General features: G+C 37.8%; 1 protein-coding gene across 1 annotated transcript in view; it reads right to left on the bottom strand.

Moving 5' to 3' along the window:
- CCDC148 (coiled-coil domain containing 148) overlaps positions 1–23,058 on the bottom strand; it is a 99,370-nt gene that overhangs the window by 55,928 nt on the left and 20,384 nt on the right. The window contains exons 5-6 of the mRNA XM_070956986.1: positions 12,459–12,587; positions 10,392–10,598 (exon numbers count right to left, since the gene is read on the bottom strand). Coding sequence (XP_070813087.1) covers positions 10,392–10,598; positions 12,459–12,587 — 336 coding nt within the window. The remainder of the gene's footprint in view (positions 1–10,391; positions 10,599–12,458; positions 12,588–23,058) is intronic.

Here is a 23,058-nt window from a genome sequence, read left to right as displayed (position 1 = left end):
ACCTCACAGGACACTTGATAGCAGATGTCAAAATGACCGTTTGGGAAAAAATGGAACTTGAATTCCACCACTGAGCAAGAGATTGATGAACTCACATCAAAAGGTTTCAGACAATCTCAGAAAGTCTCAACAAGAATGATTGTTTTTAATGCTATACAATTAGTAATTGATTAATGATATTGTTCTTGAGTCAGTTTCAAACTTTATCAGTCTAGCCACTCTATGCATCTAAAGAAAAGAGCTACAGCTCACAAAAGCTTACACCTTTAATAAAATTTATTAGTCAGAAAAGGCTCCTTCAGAAAAAAAAAACTGAATTCCAGATCAGTCATCATCCATCTAATATTTTTAAGACAACTAAATGAGATTATATTTATCTGCAACAAATGTGTTATAGAGATCTTGTTTAATATCCTTTAAATTTCATTCAATAGTTCCTAGTTCATCTAAAGGGAACAACTAAATGAATTTGCTTTCTAATCCAAGGCAAATTGATTTAAATCTATTTTATTTTTAGCATTTCTTTTTTAAAAAAAGTAATACAAACAGTCTATTTTTATTGTTCACATTTTCTATGTAATTGGTGATGAGAGCAACAGTATTCTCATCTTACAAAAAACAACTTTATAATGTTACACTTAATATAAGGCTGACTTGTGTATGTATCTCTCTCTGTGTGTGTGTGTGTGTGTGAGAGAGAGAGAGATTCTGAAAAAGAGTAAATGCCCTTTTCCATTATTAGCTCTGATCCAGTCACAGCCTTCAACAGAAATATTTTATATTTGTTCTGGTTGGCTGTTTTAATTATATTTCATTGTTAGCTGCTGTGAAAATAACATAGATTTAAGAATAGGATAGAAATATATACATATACAAGATGAAGGTTCTTGTTCAACTTTCATAATATAATTTGATGTAATGGAGCTTTAAAAGATTTGCATGCAATTAATTATATATTTTAAATCATATATTGCATTACAATGTGATTACAATTAAAAAATAATATGCTGTTCATTCATAGGCTAGGCATGCTGTATATTGATATTCTGCAATCAATGCCCAATAGTAAAATATCTCTATTATTTTGAAGCCTCACACTCCATTGAGCTGCTTTTGAAATGCTCCTATTTAGATTTTAATGAGATGTTAATGTACATTTCACTATTTCTTAAAGTGCCAATAGTAATTTGATTTCATATTAACCACTATTAAAATGATTATTTTTGTCAGAGCTATAAATATTGGTACTGCCAGCATTACCCATACAATACAATGCACACAAAGGAAACCTGTGTTTCTTTCTTGAAGACATTAAATAACTTAATCAGAAGCAAACAAGAATAAAAAATAAAACATTATGCAAGTGACTGGAAGTGTCTTATTGATTGCAAAATCTAGTCTGGAGTCTGATTCCGATTCAGAAAACTGCATGAAACTTAACTCAGAGAGGATTTCCCCTGATTTTTATTTTGTAGTGCAGCCCTTGGCATCCCCAATATAAGACAAATCAAAAAAATTAATGGAGTGCTTATAAGAGAATCTGAATAAAAGTTCTTGTATACAGAAAATATTTGGCGTTTCTTCAATGGTTGCCAAAGCTCTTTATCTAAATGTGCGGAAATTGTAATTATATGATATTCTGGATATATATTAAAAATAAAAAATATCTAATAATGCGGGTTGCACAAGTAAGAAATGGTGTCAGCTATACAGCACATGTAACAAACTACTCTGTGAACTGCACTGGCTGCTGGCGTGTTTCCGGTACAATTTAAGGTACTGGTTGTCACCTTTAAAATCTTATGTGGCTTGGGACCAGATTACCGTCCTTTTCCAAGAATTTCTACCGGTACAATCTAATTCAACAGATTAGGCATGCTGCAGATCCCGTCAGCCAGAGTGGAAGGATCTAGAAGGCAGTTTTTTTCTGCTTTAGCCCCTGTTTTATGGAATATTCTCCCTTCAGAGATTAGAATCCCCCCAATTCTCTTTGGCGTTTCACAAATCTTTAAAAACTTGACTATGTAGCTGAGCCTGTGGCTCATTATGTGTTAAGGGTCCTGGTACTTGGCTTTACTGTTAGCTGATTAATCATCACAGTTGCTGTTTCTACTTATTTGTTTTATGGATGTTTTATTGTTTTAATGTTTTCCAAGTCGTTTAGCTGTTTTCTAATTTTAGAATTTTAAGCCACCAGGTCACTTGGTTGAGTGGCTATAGAAATTGAGTGAGTGAGTGAGTAAGTGAGTGAGTGAATCAGTCCATCCATCCTTCCATCCATCCATCCATCCATCCATCCATCCATCCATCCATCCATCCATTCTACATGGTAAAAAAGCCCTGAAGGATCAAATTTAGTTTTTGCTTGTTTTCTGGAATCTATTACAAATAAATCTATTGTTACCCTAAGAAAATATCTTATCCTCTGGATATTGTATTGTATTCTTTAGCTAAAGAGGTGATATTAAGAAATGGGAAAGATTTGATATGGTGAAAATGAAAATTGCACCAAGACTCATATATATTTAGAGAGTAATCTTTCTGGATAAGATCATGTAGATCAGGGGTGTCAAACTCACGTTGTCACGTCGTTGTTATGTGACATATCATGACTTCTTTTCTCCTTTGCTAAACAGGGGGGTGGGCATGGCCAGCGTGTGACGCATCCGGCCTGCAAGTTTGACACCCTGATGTAGAGCAACAGCCATATTAGTCCTACTTAAATACTTTAAATCTGATAACTTATTTATTTGTAATGGAAGGAACAAACAATCAAAATACTTCTACTGATATCATGTTTCAAATCCTATATGAAAATGAAGGTGTCATTTTTCCTGATTTTAAAGAATATCATGGGGCATACTTATTAACTTCAATAACATAGTGGAATGAAAACTATATTGTTTGTAGTGAGAGTGTTATTATCTAGCACCCTGGAGTCTCTGGCAAATTCTTAATTCTAACTACAATATGGATTTGGTTATTTTTCAGCACTGACGGTAGACAGACATACTGCAATTTTCTTGGCAAGGTTTTTCTGATGTGGTTTGCCACTGCCATCTTCCTAGGGCTGGGAGAGAGTGACTGGCCCAAGGTCACCCAACTAGCTTTGACTGGAATTATAACTCACAGTCTCCTTGTTTCTAGATTGACACCGTAACCATTATATACCAAACTGATTCTCAGGGCAACTAAGAACTAATACATTTGAACAATGAATAACTTATTAAAACAGTTGAATGGCAACATGTACAGCTAAATCAGTTGACACATTTCATTGCTGCTGCCCCTGCTGCTCTAGATTCATTTTACTATTTAAAAACTGAATGGTAATGCTTTTTATATTAATATAAAATTAGGAATCTGCAATTGTACAGTGGCAATGGAACTTATTTGGCACTTTCATTATTTTTTTCCTGTTTTGCTTTTGTCTTTCTCTTTTATCTTTTCTTCTTTTTCTCATCTATTTTTCTTTCCAATGGTCAGTTTTTTAAAAAGTTCTTTACATTTCCCCCCTTTTTAAGCATGTAATTTATTTTATAACGGATAGCTAAAAATTATTGCAAGTTCTAGTAATGAAAGTCGAGTGAAAAAAACTGGGACTAGTTTAGAGAAGACCAAACTAATGACAACCAATGGCCTTAGAAATGAAAAGGAAAATAGTGATAAGGTGGATAACTTTTGCCTTTTAGGATCAAGTATCCCAGTAATAGAACAGCACTACAAAATACACTCAGGAAGTAGCTTTTTAAAGCTTTTTTTCCTTCTAATTTTGTCCATTCTTTTTCTTCATATCTGTATTTAGTTAATAAATACACTGCATATCAACACTCTGTAGAGTAGCAATGACATTTTGAAACGATTTAAGCAGCATATCTTTGTGACATAGTTAGAGAAACTCTGAAGCCCTATGTCTCACTCTTGAAAACAGAGCAAATTAAGCTCCATGTGATCTAACAGGTTGGAAGCCCCTGTCTTAATAAGTTGATGAGGTAATGAGAGTAAGACTGGTTTCTTTTCATAAATCCTCAATTTGCCAGCTGAAAGAGAGAACAATGAGGGGGAGATTATGAAGATACAATCTGAATAGAGAGAAGGTAGAATTGTAGTTCTCATAATTAAGAGCCAAGATAAGTAGCAGCTGCTATTATTTCTGGAGAAAGATGCAGGCTAGGGGAGGAAGTTGTTAATTGCTTTTTATTATAAATCTACAAACTGGTGCTTTTCTACTTCAAGGAAAGCATAAATCCAGACGTTGAAGGGTTTTGGGGTGTTTTTTTTAAGAATGATCAAAAGGAGAAGGTCAGTCTATCACGAATCAGGTGCTAAATTCTGCATGGGTGAAGCTCAAAAAGGGAAAACATTTGATAATCTGGGGGTGTAATTTTCACTTGTTTTCTTATGTAGCATTGAAAAAAAGTGATCATATTTCATATTGAAAAAAATGGTTGTTTTGTAGGAGTACAACCAGAGGAGTGCCATATGCACTCTCCCTATATACTTTAGATTTTGAAAATGTTACATTTCATAGAATAATCCAGTTTTATTTCAAAATTCTTGCTATTTCTACTGAAAAGTACCTTGGGGGGAAAATAATTATTTACACTTATGCACACAGCATATATACAGCCAATCTTGGATTTATGACTGCAATGGGGTCTAGAATTTCCATCTTAAGTCATGACAATTATAAGTCAAGGCACCCATGTGACTAGACCCAATTTTTAAATTTTTTGCAGCAATCGTTAAGTGAATGTTGCTATAGTTAACAAATCAATATATTTCTGCCATTGGTTTATTCATCAAAAACTGAAAGAAAGATTTAAACTGGATAAAAAGTGCTATGGATTTGACTCTGTTAAAAATGAATTGAAAACTTTATTATGTGAAAAAGATGAACATATCGCTAAGATCTATAAAATGTTATTGAAATTGAATTTGGAAAATGAACATGTAAAACATTGTATGATTCAGTGGGCAAGGAATTTTGGATTTAATGTGATACTTGAAGAATGGGAAAATATGTGGACGAAAGGCTTAAAATTTACATTAAATTATAATCTAAAAGAAAATTTCTATAAGATGATGTGTCATTGGTATTTAATACCAGATAAGATAAATTAAAGGACACTTAGATTCCTATCATGAACAAATGGTTGCAGAAGTTGATGGAGTTGGCTGAAATGGCAAAATTGACTATTTCGATTAAAGAAAAGAATATACAGTAAGTACTTTTGTTTCCATATGGAGACTGCTTCTGAACTTTGTGCTTGAAGTGGAAAAGAATGAAACTTTGATTTTGGGTTTTACCTATTAGACTGATAGATCTTTATAGAAATTGCTTGTTTAATATTATTATGAAAAAACAAAAAGTGATTTGATGTTAATACCTTATTTTTACTGCAACAGAGAGAGTCGGAAGTCAATGTTTCTTTTTCTTTTTTTCCTACCCTTCCTCACTTCTCTTCCCCCTCTTCCTCCCTACCGTTCTCCTATTTACTTTTGTATTTTGTTTCTTAGTTTGTCTTATAACTCAATAAAAACATTAAACTTAAACAAATCAATATATTTCTAAGGATACTTTTTTTATCAGAAACCAGCCCAAAAGATTGGAGACTGGCAAAAAATGTTGTAAATCACGGTCATGTGACTATGGAACGCTACAACCCATAAAGGTGAGCCCATTGCCAAGTGTTCAAAGCACAGTCATGTGACTTCAGGGGAGGTGCTGAAGCCATCAGAACTCTAAATGGTCACCAAGTGACCAGTCATTAAGCAAGGACTACCTGTAATTATTTTAAATTAAAAGCAATTACATTTTTGCTTTCTTAAACTGGTACTTTTTAAATAACCTATACCTTCTTAGAAATTCTTGGATATTTAGAAATGTACTTATTGTTTTTTATTATGAAAAAGACCTTTGAGCTATTCATATACTTCTGCTTGCCTTTATTTTACAAATCACCATAATTTCTAGTGGCACTGAACATGAGTAGTTAAGTGTCTATAACTTTGAAAGCTAAGCTGTGCCATCCAAAAATAAAAGAATAGCTCATTTAAAATTGCCTAGTGTAGAGAAAGATATTAATTTGCACATTAAATTAATATAACATGCACGCACCAATAAAACAAAACATAAAGATTTCTGAACTCTAGGATATAAAACGTTGGAGCTGCCTATCAAAATTTATTTATTTATTTATTTAAACAATTTACAATATGCCCATGGTTCTCATAATTTTGGGTGGCTAACAGTATATTAAGAGTCCAAAACCAAAAATTAAAACAATGGCAGAACATCCAAATAGCATATAATAAGTGGGGGGTTGCTCCCCATTCAGTCTATTTCTATAGAACCGGTGGTAAAACCGGTGGAAGGCTCCGCCCACCCACCACAACCTCATCGTGGGTGATCTGTGCATGCACAGAAGCATGCGCGCTCCCGCTGTGACCGGTAGTAAAGGTAAGTGGAACCCACCACTGATACAATACACACAAAAAATTCCCATATCGCATCCAACCACATAGAATCAGGCTCATCAAAGATCTTGGCCCCAGCTTTTGGGCAAAGATTCATGTTTTTAAGGTTCTCCTAAAGCCTCGTAAATTCAGGTCCATCCAAATCTCAAGGGGAAATGCATATTTCCTTGTTCCCACTAAATGACACTACTTCACAGAAGGGGCGCAGAACACACCAACTCTGCCAGATCTGATGAAACAAGCATAAATAATCTCAATAGTTGGTCCCTGTGCCAAGTAGGGTCATAATCAGCTTCTTGAATTATATCTGGAAGCCTACTGAGAACCAGTGCAGCATGTAGAGCAGCTGAATCACATGGGTGTCCCACACTGTGTCCAAAACAGCTCGTTCCAGCTATAGCTTCCAAATGATCTTTAAGAACAGCCCTATTCATAACTAGGGGATGAATGATCATGCCCAATGCCTCAGGTCTAAGAATGTGCCCCATTAACAGACAGAATGGATTTGTCCAAAGGTTCTTTTAGCCATAGTTGCCATTTGCTCCATAAGCAAGGCTCCAAATTTTGCACTTACTTCATCTGGAGCAGTACTATGCCATTCTAAGTTAATATTTCCCTCAGCCACTCAGTGCTGCTAGAGTTTAGCCAAACTGTCCTTCCCCATCCAGATTCCACACTATTCAGGCATTGGGATAGAATTCTGACAATATCACTTAATTAGCCAGACGTGGCGCTGTATAATTGAATATTATCCTCATGTTAATGCCTTCTATCCTCAGAAGACCTCCCTAATGGTTTCATGAAGATGCAGAACAGAAGCGGGAAGAAAATAGAGTCATGACATCCCACAAAGTAAACGTCTAGTGCTTCCCCCTCCACCAATACTGATAGCAACTAGCCCTCCTAAAAGGAAAAGAACCAGCACAGAAGGGTGTCCCCCCCCTCCTAAATCCCTAAGTTGGTCCCTAAAGATACCATACTTGATAGTATTATAAATCACAGGGTGGCTAAAATGGATAGGTTATCTCATCCTAAACCCCTAAGAAGTTCTTAACAAGTACAATCAATGCAACTCCAGTACTATAACCAGGTCTGAACCCGCTTAAAACTATGAAGATAATACATTTTCTAAGAGATCTTTGGAACTGAAAGCCAACCATCTTCTGAATAACCTTACATAAAAAGGAAAAGTTGTACACTAAACCAAAGTCTTCCATTCTTTTGTACCCAGTGATTGCTTTTTTGAGAAGGTAAACCACTATCTTAGAATAACAGAGTTGGAAGGGATCTTGAAGGTCTTTTAGTCCCGTTCAAGCAGAGGGTTTATGATAATTCACCACGGCCAACTCGCCATGGCCAACTCACCACGGTCATCTCGCCACAGGACAACTCACTGTGGGACAAGAGTTACATTTTATATCAAAGAAATGGTGGAATAGAATCATTAAAGAAAGGAGGGACAGAATAAAATGTGGATGGCAAAAATTAAAATAATTTTTATTTATTGTAAATAATTAAATAGAATTGCTAAATTGTCCTGTAGCGAGTTGTCCTACAGTAAGTTGGCCATGGCAAGTTGTCCCATGGTGAGTTGGCGTGGTGAGTTGCCCATGGTGAGCTGGCTGCAGCAAATTGGCTGTGGCAAGTTGTCCCATTCCCTCAAGCAGGAGACTCTAGGTTCGCCATCACGGTTCTAAGATGATGGATCTTATTCCCCCAATTAGGAGATTTTGTGTGGTGTAGTGGGTTAAGAAACTCTACTTCCACTTAATGGTAGGAATGAAGCCCTCTGTATACAAAGTAATTATGTTCTATAATATCAGGGGAATCCTAGAGATTAAGAACTTCCCAACAAGGAAATTACTATAGGTAATCTTTGACAACTTGTTCAGAAACCATTCAAAGTCACAACAGTGCTGAACAAGGAGGACTTAAAACCGATTGCAAATTTGCAGCCATTGCAGCATCCCCATGGTCACATAACTGATTCTGGCACTCGGTGTCCAGCTTGTGATTATTACATTGTAGTGAGCCAGGGTCATATGATTGTGATTTCCAATGTTTCCTGCTGGCTTCCCACAAACAAATTCAATGGTGAAGTTAGCAGGAAGTCAGATCTCTGAGCTTTTTTTTGATCTGTAGTGCCTGCTTGTGGCATCCCCTCCATAGCACCTGTGCACTTGCCAACCTGTGATTTCTACCTCTCCCTGCCTAATGACCTGCAAGGTCTTGGGTTATGGCCACAACCAAAACTGCCAGGATTATCATCACTAAGTGATGTGGTTAGGGTTAGGGTTAGGTACTCAACCATTATTGCCTGTATACCAACCATTGCCATTATAACCTGAGGATATCTGCACTAGGCATGGTTGAAGGTCAAGGGAGCTTCTGACAGTGCTATTGCTGCTGCTCATCACATACTCATTTTTTGTTATACCATAAAAGTATGCCAAACAGCAAAAATAAGATAGATCACTCTGAACCCCAGGTGAATGAGCATTGTCCTAAAGACAGCAATTCTTTAGCTCAACAGAGGGATCGTCAAACTTGAGGTACTGCTACTAAGGTCAGATTTAATTGTAAGAAGAGTACAATAACAGACACAGAATAATGCTGATGAGTTGTGCTCATATCACATGCTTCCCCATGGTAAACTGAACCATGTATTTATCTCACAAGCTATGTTTGCACAACGCATTAATCTAAAATCTATTGTAAGCTTATGGTTCAGTGCATTTTGCAAACACAACATATAAAGAGCCTTGGTAGTACAGGGGTTTAAGGCACCCTGTTATTAAGCTGGTTATTAAGACCAGCTGCCTGCAATTACTGCAGGGTTCGAATCTCGCCAAGGCTCAAGGTTGACTCAGCCTTCCATCCTTTCTAAGGTAGGTGAAATGAGGACCCAGTTTGTGAGGGCAATAAGCTGACTTTGTATAAATATACAAAAGGATGAAGGCTATTGCTGAGCACATTGTAAGTCGCCCTGAGTCTTCGGAGAAGGGCGGCATATAAATCAAATTTATATATATATATATATATATATATATATATATATATATATATATATATATATATATATATATATATCCTGCATAAGTACCATATATCCTGCATAAGTACCATGTATCAATCATATTGCATCAATATCATGTTTCAATTATATTACAGCATACAGAAGTACAGACCACAGAGAAGCAAGAGCAAAACTTCCAGGAATGTTGACAGAACAAAACATGTTGATTATTGTTTAGTTTGCATTGATCATTTAGCAACAACTGGTTTCCTTTTCCACACTTTCAGGCTACTTTTTTTCACATTAAGATTTTGGCCCAGCATCTTTACACTGAAGGAATGTGATAATTTCATGGAGGGCCCCTCCTTTTCTTCCATCCTCCAATTATATAGACCTGAGCCACATTTACAGAACAGATAGATGCACTTTTTTTTTTTCATTTTAGCCATATTATTCCAGCATGCTGTTAATGCTAGTGGTAAAAGATAAGTCACAGTCAATTAGTTGTTGTCCCAAAATGCATCAGGATAGGATTAATTAAAACTCTCTCTCTCCCCACCCAAGGAAAACACATTTCCACATACAACTCTACAGACATGTAGAAATAAAGTAAAGCTGGCCCTTTAATACAAAGCCTCAAGAGCACATAAATTAAAAACAAATTGCTCTCATTTTTGTAACAAAATGAAACAAGAGTTCTCCAATCCATTTGAGGGCGTGTAAGTCAACAGCGTCATCCTGAGAAGATGACTTAACAATGAGTGCCTTTATTTCAGGATATGGTGGAAGCCCATGTATAGCTAATGTGAATTTTCCCCCCTTCAAGTCAATACTGAACAAGACAGGATATGCAAAGCAGTAATAATTTAATAGAGGGTTGTGCAATTGAGCCTACCTTCTCTTTCAGATTAGCACATATTTCCTGCTGTTTTCTTCTATTATTAGCCACCATCATTTCAGTCTCATAAGCAGCGCAAGCTTCTGCGAGAGTCATCACCGCCTTCACTAAGAATGTTTTCCTAGCTTGGACCCAGTTGAACATCAGCACTCTCAATTGGTTTCTTGTAAAGTAATAGTGATCCCAAGACTTTTCATGAGCAATCTGAAGGGGTGGGGGGGTGGGGTGGAGAATGGAAGCAAGAAAGGAGAAGGGGGTTATATTGGAAATAAACAGAATTGATCTTCTAAACCCTAACAGCTAAAGGTTGCTTTAATTGGATGTTAAAAATGACCGTATTTGAAACCAAGAGAAGGTTAGCTAATAAAAGCATGAGCGAATCATGTCCTTCTGAGAAACTAACAATAGCTATGTTGCAAAGCATTTATAAGGGTTAACATAACTAAATCAACAACCCAGAAATATTTCTAACTTACTGACAAGAGGCCAAAGGAAAGAATAAAAGGCATCTGCCGCTGAGAAAGCGGAGAAATTTAAAACTAGTCTTCTCCCCAAGTCGTCTCTCATGGATCTATTCAATTGCCTCCCCCGAAAAACACATTTTGTTAAACGTGTCATTTTTGTGTGCAAAAAAAGTTTGTACCAAATGCAGCAGGAATGTAACACGAACGCTGTGTAAAACTAATTGGAGTGCTATCATGGATTTCACTGTGATATGTGGAGAGTTCTATGAATGAATGTTCCATTATTTAGAAATGATTGAATGTTGCTGTGTTTTGCTTTCAGCTCAGAGAAGAAGCTGAGTTATAAATCTAAGTTTGTTCCCTTTTGAATACTGCCTATTAGTGTGGGCATGTAGGTATGTTTTTTTATATTATCTCACCTAGCATTTATTTAAAATATTGAATGGCTAGTTTGCTTGCCAGCTAACATTAGTGGATTTGCTGAACATTTAAACAACAATACAGCACATTACATTTATAGTTCCAAGCAGAATGCAGAGCAAAAGTGTAGAACTTGTGGCCCTAGTGTATTTCAACTTTCAATTCCCTTCCCCATTAGCCATGTTGGCTGGGGCTCCTGAGAGCAATATCTCAAGGGCCATAGGTTTCCATGCCATTCTACCCAGTCGGAGGAAGTCCCAAAAAGTTCTTTTTCCTCAAGAAATGGATGTGTGAGAGTCTGAAGACAACTGCTGTCTCTGATGGCCTCACCCTTGAAGAATATTTTCTTCCCAGAGATTGGAACAGCCCCAACATTAGTCTTTAGAAAAGCCACAAAGAAACAGCTCTTTCACCAAACGTATGGAGGACTATTTATTATTTTTATTTATATCCCACCTTTATTATTTTTATTCAAGGAAGCAAACATACCTAATACTCCTTCCCCCCTGCTATTTTCCCCAGGACAACAACCCTGTAAGGTGAGTTGGGCTAGTATATAAGCAAATAAATGAATATATTTAAAAGGGAAAAGTAATCTATACAAAAACAGGAAGTTGCTCCTACATGTAAGATACAGAGTGTGTGTCAACTTCTGCCAATTTTCAGATTTGGCAGCATTTTATCATATCCTGTTGAATCCCATTCCAGGCAGTCCTCGACCTTTAGGAACAGCTACAACTAATTTAGAGGCAGATATTAAGCTTGGATGGATTTAAAAGACTGCAGGTGTGGATTGGAGACCTTGGAGGTCTGAACACAGAGCACCTTGTTTACAAACACATAATCCATTCACACACATATTATAGTACAGTATTTCAGTGAATACCATAACCAGTTTGACAACACTGACTTATGTGAATCGTGTTACATTATGCTCTTTTTTTAAAAAAATACAAACGTGTGAATGTTTTGTACTATTTTTGGAGGGATGGGATTATCTGGAACACATTTGAAAAATGACAGAGATCAAAGGAAGAGGAAAAATGAAAAGTCCTAAGTGCAATTCCATGTGTGCAGGGCTAAACGGAATCTTATATTCAGCAAAACCTATTAAAAACTTTTAAAACTGAGTTGTCATCCCAATAATTGAATTAAAAAAGAGAGAAGTTCTACAACTTACAAGGCTTTGTCTAGATTTGTGAGGTAGAAGTTTCTGAAGCATATCCAAATAGAGCGTTCTTCTACCTTGCATGTCACTTGGATACTGACCAGTGACAACCTGATATGTCCAAAGATCTTCTTTGCTCCACTGGAAACGGCTGTAGGAACAAAACAGGACAAATCTAACACAATCTTACAAGCATTGTATCATAATCTGCTCCTTTCGGATTATGATACGGATTACGGGACCGCCTGCTGCCACCAGTAGCCTCCCACCGGCCGATACGCTCTCATAGAGAGGGGCTCCTCCGGGTGCCGTCAGCCAAACAATGTCGACTGGCGGCCCCCAGGGAGAGAGCCTTCTCTGTGGGGGCACCTACTATCTGGAATGAGCTCCCCCTGGAGATACGGAGGATCCTGGATCTACGCACCTTCTGCCACGCTCTCAAGACCTTTTTATTCCATCAGGCTGGCCTGGCCAAACTGTTTCCCTTTTTCCCCTTTTTAAAACGTAAATTTTAATTCATTTTTAATTTATTGGGGTGTTTTAAATCTGTCTTCGGCCAAATTGTTTAATTTGATTTTATTCAGTTTTAAATTTTGTATTTATGTTTTTTATCCTGTGGCTGTGTACCGCCCTGAGTCCTTTGGGAGTAGGGTGCTATACAAATCAAATAAAATTAAACTAAAACTAAACTAAACTTTCTTGTGTTCATGGCTGCTTGACTCTAAGCCATTTTAAGAAAACCCTGTTTAGACTGAGATGTTTTAGCAACACTTTGCAAGGTATTCAGTCCAAATTGCAGCTACCACATCCTCCTATTGGAAATTTCCCTGGTTGCTGGGCTTTCCCATCTTTCTTTTCCAGGAAAGCATTTGCCAATCACCTTCCTTCCTCTGGGTGGATCTTCCTGAGTAGATATATTTCTAATTTGTGTGTCACCCAGACATAAACACCCCCGCCCCCATGTATACAAATATAAATGAAATCTAAAGCAACTTTATATTTAAAGCATCAACATGCATGTATTTGCAAAGCCTGCTGCTGTTTCCCTGCAAAGCATTTTTTCCCATTAGCCTTGATGAAGAAGCACTTATCTGGCCTGTTCCCAGTGTTGTGGGTGTGGGTGTGTATGGAGGCTCTCATCCATTCCTACCCTCCATAAACGGTTGCTGGTTCATGCTGGTGATGAAGCAGCTTCACAGTGTGGATAAACTCGTCATTTCCAAGAAGAGGCAATCGTCACTGAAGCCCTAACAAGCTACCTTGATGCACAATCAAGTCCTATCATGAACCCTTGTGCATATGGGCATAGATAGATCCAACTTGTGTACTCGGTTTGAAAGTGCTCTTTTCTCATTCAGAATGTTCATGCTTTTGTGTCTAGGGCAAATACTGAATAAGGCATTTGTTTTTGTTTTGTTTTGTTTTCCTGAAGTTCCATTTGAAGAACTAATTGCGGAGGAAGACTATTAACACTGCCTCGGCCATCATGCAAAAATTGAGCCGTTTCTGTACCCAGCTGCATCTTTTTGGAAAGAGGTGGGCAAAACACCTGGCAGATGGCGGGAGGGACAAAAGCCACACTGGCTTTCAAATACATAGGCATCAGTACAAGGCAAAGAGGTCAAAGTAAGAATGGGATCCGTCAACAAGAAAAGACCTACTGTGGCTCCCAATAAAAGTGACCAAGTCTCTCTTCTCCTTTGGTTAGAGTCTGTTCCAGTAGTATTGAAAAATTACAAGCCCTCTTTTTTTTCTTTTTTTTTTTTTTTTTTGCTGTCCTTCTATTTCTTAAAAAAGAAAGGCTTACAGTATTATACACTCTTAACACTGCTATTATTCAAGCACAAAAACAGTTGTAAAAAAAAAACAAACCCTCTGCAGCCAAAGGGGCCTAACACACACTAGCTCAGAGGAACACTGACATAACAAAGGAAATAGCCTGCAGCCAAACAAAACAATGTTGTATCTATTAAGAGCTCTGGATGCAAAAAGCATCCGCCTTTCCATGCCATTCCAGAAATTATTCTTTGCATTACTCTCTTTCAAGATTCACAGTTTTAAATACGGCCGGCCATTAACAACAACTGAAAGGGGAAGGGGAAGGAAGCAGGGCTTAAAATACACAGCTTGAAAAAATATTGGCATCATTTAAAAAACAAACTTATGTCTAAGTTGTAGGCATAAAAATCCTACTCAAGCAGTTTACTTTGAAGGCCATTAGACACATTTACATGTCACACCATGTCAAAATTCTAAGAATATGAGCTTGTTGTGACCAAGTTCGATCATGCCCACTTTATTCCTCTTGCCAGCAGAAGTGGCTTCACAAATTATTTTTGTGGTTTTAGTGTGATGTGACAGCGAAAATCCCTGGTCAAACCCTAACGTGAAACTAGACCATGATTTAGTCTGGCTTTTTAAAAGGATTCTCAGTGCATACATTTCACTCAATGCATACAGATGTAGATTTCTTGGCTGATCAGTGTAAATAGACTACTTGCTTGTGGAAAGAACAAACACATCCAACTATGAGACAGTACTCTGCCAATAAAACTGTCCCATTTCTAGCATAATCCACATTCTCATGGCAGATTATATACAGTGTAGACATGAAAAGAAGGGCCCACAAAATGAGACATATCAGTATTGGACTCTCATAAACCATGCACACACAAACATGCCCATCCATCCATCCATCCATCCATCTATCTATCTATCTATCTATCTATCTATCTATCTATCTATCTATCTATCTATCTATCTATCTATCTATCTATCTATCTGAGTTTAGCATATGAATGTAAGATTGTTCCAAAGGCACCACAATTGGGTACCTGGGTATCGACCCATTAGCACACAGTTTTATATAGCTTGAGTCAGGTTTGCTTTAGGAAGATTACTGTGTAATCCAGGAAATCTCCTAGAATCTCTTACTGAAATACCTTGATCCCGAGTATATCTCCGGAAGATCAGCCTATTGGAATTCATAGCATACTTCCAAAAATGCCTGTAAAATCTGCATTTACTTATTTATATGATTTATACAACTGCCCATTTCACATGAACTCACCACACTTAAAAACCTCTACTCCACTCCTGGGACCCAGGGATGAACAACAACTCCCCTCACCACCTACACATCTGACTCAAATGCCTGGGGAAACAGCCAGGGTTTCAATTCAAGCTATGTCAGTTATATTTCCAAAAGATTCCATCTAATTTATTCAGGGGTTGCAAACTGAAATATTAAGTAAAATTTAATTTTGTAATAGGAATATCTTGCCGCTTCCTCTTGGAACAATTTTTGGTTTGACCGATTTGCAAAGGTAGCATGCCAAATGGTTTTCAACATACTTTTTCTCCTCCAAGTAACTCATAGTTTATTTCCAGCATGAATTTCAACAAAGCCCATCTTTGTTTTGTTGTTTTTGTCTTTGTATAAACCAAGGAGCTGTAGGAGCTCAAGGCAGTATATAGCACTCTCCTTTTTTATCCTCACAGCTCTGTGGGTAATACAGAGTGAAAAATGGTGACTGACCTGAATCACTCAATGAGGTTCTATAGCTGAAGGTCAACTTTAACACTGGTCGCCCAAGTTCTAATCTGGCACTTCAACCTCTACTGCACACTCTGCTGACCCTCCTTAGGGAAATCTAAGCGCTCTTATGGCAGGGATGTCAAACTCACGGTGTCACAGCATCGTCACGTAATGTATCAGGACTTTTTCCCCCTTCGCTAAACTGGGCATGGGCGTGGCCAATGTGTGATACATCTGGCCCGTGGGCCGCGAGTTTGAAAGCCCTGTTTTATGCGAAAAAGAGCTAGTCCCCAGGAAAGGGTGGTGCCTCAACTGCTCAGAAGCTCAACAGGATCAGGCCTGCTCAGGACCCTGGATGTGAATCCCAAGGCTAAAGGCTAGGCCAGGGGTCAGCAACCCATGGCTGTGGAGCCGCATGCAGCTCTTTCATCCCTTTGCTGCGGCTCCCTGTTGCTGGTCGGCTCCACAATTGATAGGGCTTTCAGTTAGGACATGTAGAGGAAAAGGGATGCCACACTAGGAGGAGATTCTATGGTGGGGGAACTGACTTCCAGTTGGCAGAGGAAAAAGGACGCCATGCTAGGAGGACACTCTATGGTGGGGAAACTGGACTTCTGGTCAGCAGAGGAAAAAGGATGCCGCGCTAGAAGGAGACTATGATGGGGGAACCAGACTTCCGGTCTGCTCCAGAATTGAATGGGGGCTTCTGGTTAGAACCTTTGTGGCTCTTTGAGTGTTTAAGGTTGCCGACCCCTGGGCTAGGCTAAGAAACTGATCACCATCTCAGAAAGCAGCAATGGCAAACCACCTCCAGATTATTGCCAAAAAAAACCTGCAGGGGCGTGTTCATGTCACCCCAGGAGCTCAGTTACGCTCAAGGGCTTCTTTACCTTTCCTCTTTTAAGAGAACTACAGCAAGCACAAATCAATGACCTCATACCAGCCAGAGCATGCAGGAGCTGCAGCCCACTCCCATGCAGGTTTACTTACAAATAAGTCATGCTGTGTTCAGTAAGGCTTATTGTCAGGCAAGTGTACACAGGACCGTAGCCCGAGGCGGTGGGAAAGAAAAGCTCACCGGGCAGAGACCAAATTCAGATTAAATAGAACATGACATACAATAGCAATTATGAAAGCAGGAAGCTTGCCAAAAATAGTGCAGAGTTTCTTTAAATCAGTTTCTTCTGAACAAAGCTCAGGGAAACAGCTACGAAATGTAGGGATTTTTGAATACAGATAAGTTTACAATTTCTGTTAAACTATCGTTCAGTTGAAGCATTCTCGGGTGTTGTGTCTAAACTGTGAAAGATATTCCTTCTGAAGTAATGATCAATACCTTCTGCTTCATTAAGACCATTAAGGCATATACATTTTAAATTTGGATTCTTTTTAACTGCTGACGAACTGTGGTTTATGTTGCAATTATGGTAAGTTTATTGTTGCTGTATAGCACTTCGGTGATTCCTGAAAAGTTGGGTAAATATATTACAAATAGAACGAATAACAGGACAGTTTCAACAGACAGTATGGATCCTGAACAGCTGAAGATGAACTTTTTTTTTCTATACCTGTTCATCTTTTGGGACAGTATTTTAACATTATATGCTAAAGCTTTGAACCTTCCTACCTTCACTAGCATAACTGCAAAGGAGCTGAAAACTTTGGCTGCTACAGTATCTTTAAACTAATCAGGTCTTCCTTCTCATGTCTTCATGTGAGCTTAGTGTAAACTGTGGTTAATAAATAAAGCACTGATTGAAGTTTGAACAACCCAAGTTCCCTGCAATTTTAGTGTAAGGGAGAAAAAAGCTGTGATCAGTTCAACAGTGAAAACCTCCTGTTTGAAGATGCCCTTGAACAGGAATGAATGGCTTTATAAGCTTGTGCCCAATGATGCATCTGAACTAGTCCTATATAATGTAGTTCTGCACGATCATCATTCTTTCATATTACTGTTTCTGAAAATAAAGATTATTAAAAAATCTTTATTTAAAATTTATTTTTTAGATAAATAATAGAATAACAGACACCTAAAAGAGCTGTGGTGGCGCACTGGTTAGAATGCAGCATTGCAGGCAAACTCTGCCCACAGCCAGGAGTTCGATCCTGACAGGCTTAAGGTTGACTCAGCCTTCTAGCCTTCTGAGGTCAGTAAAACGAGGACCCAGATTGTTGCGGACAATATGCTGACTCTGTAAACTGCTTGGAGAGGGCTGTAAAGCATTGTGAAGTGGTATATAAGTCTAAGTGCTAAAAGGCTTATTGAGAATCAAAAACCAAGAACAACGCTATCAGCTTTCTCGTAATTAGGTAGAATTTGCCCAGAACAACTTCTGAAATGTTGAAGGATCCTTATTTAAAATCTCATAAATTATTGCATTTTTCTCATTTGTCAGTTACTGAATTCTCAAAAAGAGGTATGCACAGCCACCTTATCTTTTAATACATCTGCCACCAATGCATTTAATATGCATTGTGCTGCATATAATCTAAATCATAACCAATTATCACTGGGATAATGTGCTCTCAAGGTGTTTAGAATATGTATTTCCCCTCTTAAACCAAGATAACTGAAGCCTGGTTTCTATCCAGGAACAAAAATGGTAGCAAAGAATTAAGAAAGTATGTTTTTTTTAGCATGGGTCTGAAAATGATTACATAAAAAAATGACCTTTCCAACTTGTTCTTAAATATTAGATGGCATTCAACCACAAGACAACAACAGCAATTATAATTTTCCACCGAGAGGTTATGTCCTCATAGCCTGCTGCCCAGCATTAGAATTCCTTAGATTGGAACCAATTCTTCTCCAGTAGATTCTATTCAAAGTGCAGTCTCAGGCTCCCTTCTATTTGCAGCATTCACAGCCTTTCTCTGTCTGTGACCTTATGAGTACTCCATTGTTGGGAAGATGCACAGATTTCTCTTTGTAAACTCAAAGGAACCCATTGCTGCTATCCCTGGTCAATGTCAGCATTTTACACATTTCTCAGCTGTGGTTGTTTTCTTAATGGGCAATTAAGCATGCAGTGGTGGCTTATTTGTTGCCCAATGTGATATAATATTAGAGATGATCTTCTAAAGTATTATGCAGTATGATGGGTAAATTATGGAAAGCCATGAAAGGAGCTAGTCAATCAGAACACAAAGGTGACACTATCTGAGTAGCATAAATATAGTTTCTATTCTCAGAAAAGTCATAAATTTTGTCCAGCTCCCTTTGGCCCAGATGAACTTTCTTAACAAAATACCCAACAGGTACAGACACCAAATAGAAAGAACATTGGATATGCAATGCTCAAGACAATAAAATACAGACATCCCGAAAAAGGTTTCTGGAGAAGTCAATAGAAGAAAAAGACAGATACTGTAGATATAGTAAATGGGGAAGAACTATAACGAAGTGGTGGAACATTCATTGAGCATTTAAAAGATGCTGTTCAGTCTCTGAATAAGGCTGGGGAAGACACTTGTCTAAAGAGTGATTGTATAAAAATGGGCAGAGAATCTACAACTGCCAGATGTTGCTGAATTACAACTTTGAGCGACTCTAGTCACCATGGCTAGTGATAAAGGATGTTTGCTCTGATGTTGACAGAACTGAATTAGATGGACCAAGCTGGCATAAGAGGATATGCAGCATCTTTAAAAATATACCAACAGCTGAGATGCACTAAAATCAGAGCTAAATACCAATAGTAATACAAAAGCATACATATAATGAGGAGACACAAGGTGCATAAGCAAGGTAGACCACAACGTTTGCCTACTATAAAAAGAAAATTAAGCTTGTGTTTTCCAAAAGACTTTTGAGAATTTGAATATCTAGTTAGGCTAGTTAGTAGGGTTACTGCCAATTTGCAAGGAAAACATGTGACAGAAAGGGAGAGGTGACAAGGAATGGCTAGTGGAAATACCTAACTATACTGCAAACCAAGCATGTTTTTGCATTACCAGCATCACTTTACTCTCTAGACAGAGAGTTATCTCTGCTCATCTCCAGCCCATGCCAAAGGAAAATAAAATGCACCATGATAAAATCTCAGGTTATGGGAGTTAGAAGGCTATGATATAGATTGGATTCACAGATCATGGTAAGCCACAACGTAACCATGTTTAATTGAGTAACGCCCCTTATGAATTATTTGGAAGCCTCAGATTGTTCAGGTAATTTTATTTTAAAATAAGTTTGTAATGGCATTTAGAATAGTGAAAGAAAAAAAGTTAAAAGAAACAGACATAAAAATGCACACATGATTACAAAATACATAACAAGTGGTTTAAAAATGAATGAAAAAATACAACAGGAAAAGCATAAAATATAAGGTATTCATTCCTAATACACTTATATAGCTAACATGTTTTTAGCCTGCTGTCTTTTGAATGAATTCCATATTATATTTATCCATACAAAGTTTATGTCTATATGCAATCTGCTTGAAACCACCAAGTGTAATTGAAGCTTCAGTCCATTGAGTATTGGGGCAATAGATTTATCTTTCCAATGTTGCAATACAAGTCTTTTAGCTGTAATAAGGGCATGGAGAATCCTACATAGTCCAGTTGTCCATGTACTAGGTATGTAATTCAACACAATATTATCCTCTAAAAATGTTAGCTTTGGGTTAACAGGCATGTTTATATAATCCACTACTTTCTCCCACAATTTGCTAAGTATGGGACATTGTAAAAACATACATTTTAAGCAAATATTGTCTTTCTTACAGCTCCAACAAAATGCTGCCTCAGGCAATCCTTTCTATTCAGGATAATGTAATCCAATAAATTCTAAATATTACTTTTTGGTTGTATAAATCATGGTTTAAGGTGCACTGATACTCTTGCTATAAAAGTTAAAACGCATTCTCATTGTCCAGGCAATCTACCTCTAATTCTTTATCCCACCTGATTCAAGTAGTTATGGATCCACTAATGTTTACCCATATAACTATTATGAGAGCAATGGCTATCTGTAATTTTTTTAGGGGCAATTCAATTGCTGGTTATACTTTTTAAAACCCACTGTAGCTGAAGGCCTAAATATAGTATTTCCGAGCCCTCCAAGATGAATCTACCACTGTGAAAAGATCAGGGAGAAAAAACATGTTCCAGAACTCACTTGGCAATGAAATGCCATCTACACAGTCACTGTAATAGAGCATTTTCAATATGGCTTCCTTCTTTGGAAGAGCCCCCCCCCCCCGGCCCCCCTCCCCCCCTCCAAATAGCTGAGCCCTATTACATTTTGCTTTGATAGACATTTGGCCTTTTGGGAGATGGAGGTTACGCTAGCTCAATTGGTTCTGTACCAGACAATTATTTGTTACTATTCTTGTTAACCTTATCCCCCCAATTATTTGTTATTATTCTTGTTAACTTTATTTATGCATATGCCTTTTAAGCTGCTCAAAATTTCTGGAAATGGTATCTCAGATAAGTTAAAGTGATAAACAAGGAAGCCACAATTGGCTAGGTAACATGCTGAAGCCATCAATAGTGATCTAAAACTCACAATGGCTAGATTTTCTCAGTAATGGAAGCCAAATTACATTATTGTTTAGTAGGTGGCCCAGTGGTTATAATGCAGTACTACAGGCTACTTCTGCTGATCACCGGCTGCCAGCAGTTTGGCAGTTCGGGTCTCACCGGCTCAAGGTTCACTCAGCCTTCCATCCTTCTGAGGTTGGTAAAATAAAGACCCAGATTGTTGAGGGCAATATGCTGATTCTATAAACTGCTTAGAGAGGGCTGTAAAGCACTGTGAAGTGGTATATAAGTCTAAGTGCTATTGCTAATGCTATTAGTACAATTTATGAACCCAGCCACATTTTAAGCAGCAAATCTTGCTAACTCAGTCTAGTTCTCCCTTTGGCATCATAGAAATACAAATATTCACATCCCAACTTGTTTCACTTTGACAAAAGAAATTACTTCTGAGAAATAGAAACACACAGTCTGAATGTTATGTATCATGCTTCATTAATTTTAAATGTCAGGGAGTGACATTCTTATTAAAACATGGCATCATTTCTGTTTTTCGAAAGAAATATGAAAAAGAATAGAAAATCACACAAATATATCAATGTAAAGTATATCATTTTTTCAAATATTAAGAAAATTAAAGTTTTTTTGTAAAATAAAAAAAAGTATCTGTAAAAGTGTAAAAAGTATAAAAGTGTTTTGCATACTTGCACTTTTAATTCTAAATATATTATTCTAAAGGCCAGAATTAATGGAAAGTGGAAAGGGTTATGAGGATTTTTATAAATAGACAGATAGATACAGTAGATAGATAGATAGATAGATAGATAGATAGATAGATAGATAGATAGATAGATAGACATATGTACACATGCGCACACACTTCAATAAGTCTTTTATTTATTATTTATTTATTATTTAAATTTGTATACCGCCCTTCTGCTTTCGGACTCAGGATAGTGAACAGCCAAAAATAAAACATTTATACACAAAAGTTAAAATAGTTTTAAAATAATTAAATAAAGTTTGGCCCATAATTTAAAACATTCCAATTAAAATCAGTATCAATTTTAAAAACCAATATAAAATCAGGCCAGCCCAGCTAACTGAAAGAAATAGGTTTTAAGGGCCTGACGAAAAGTCCGGAGGTCTGGGATCACTCGTATCTCTGGGGATAGATTGTTCCAGAGGGTAGGCGCCATCACAGAGAAGGCTCTCCCCCTGGGGGTCGCCAGCCAACATTGTCTGGCTGACGGCATCCTGAGGAGGCCCTCTCTGTGAGAGCGAACTGGCTGGTGGGAGGCAATTGGTGGCAGAAGGCGGTCTCGTAAGTACCCCGGCCCTAAGCCATGGAGCGCTTTAAAGGTGATCACCAACAACTTGAAGCGCACCCAGAAGTCCACCAGAAGCCAATGCAGCTCGCGCAGGAGAGGAGTCACATGGGAGTGCCCCATCGCTCCCAAAATCCCCTGCGCAGCCACATTCTGCACCAGTTGGAGCCTCCGGGTGCATCCCAAGGGGAGCCCCATGTAGAGAGCGTTACAATAGTCCAGACGAGAAGTGACGAGTGCTTGAGTGACCGTGTGTAAGGAG

This window comes from Pituophis catenifer, unplaced genomic scaffold (genome assembly GCF_029215685.1).
Source record: "Pituophis catenifer annectens isolate HBS135680 unplaced genomic scaffold, rPitCat1.0.hap2 SCAF_1, whole genome shotgun sequence".
Lineage (NCBI taxonomy): Eukaryota > Metazoa > Chordata > Lepidosauria > Squamata > Colubridae > Pituophis > Pituophis catenifer.
Note: the sequence above shows the minus strand (reverse complement) of the source record. Positions and strands in the feature narration are given on the sequence as shown.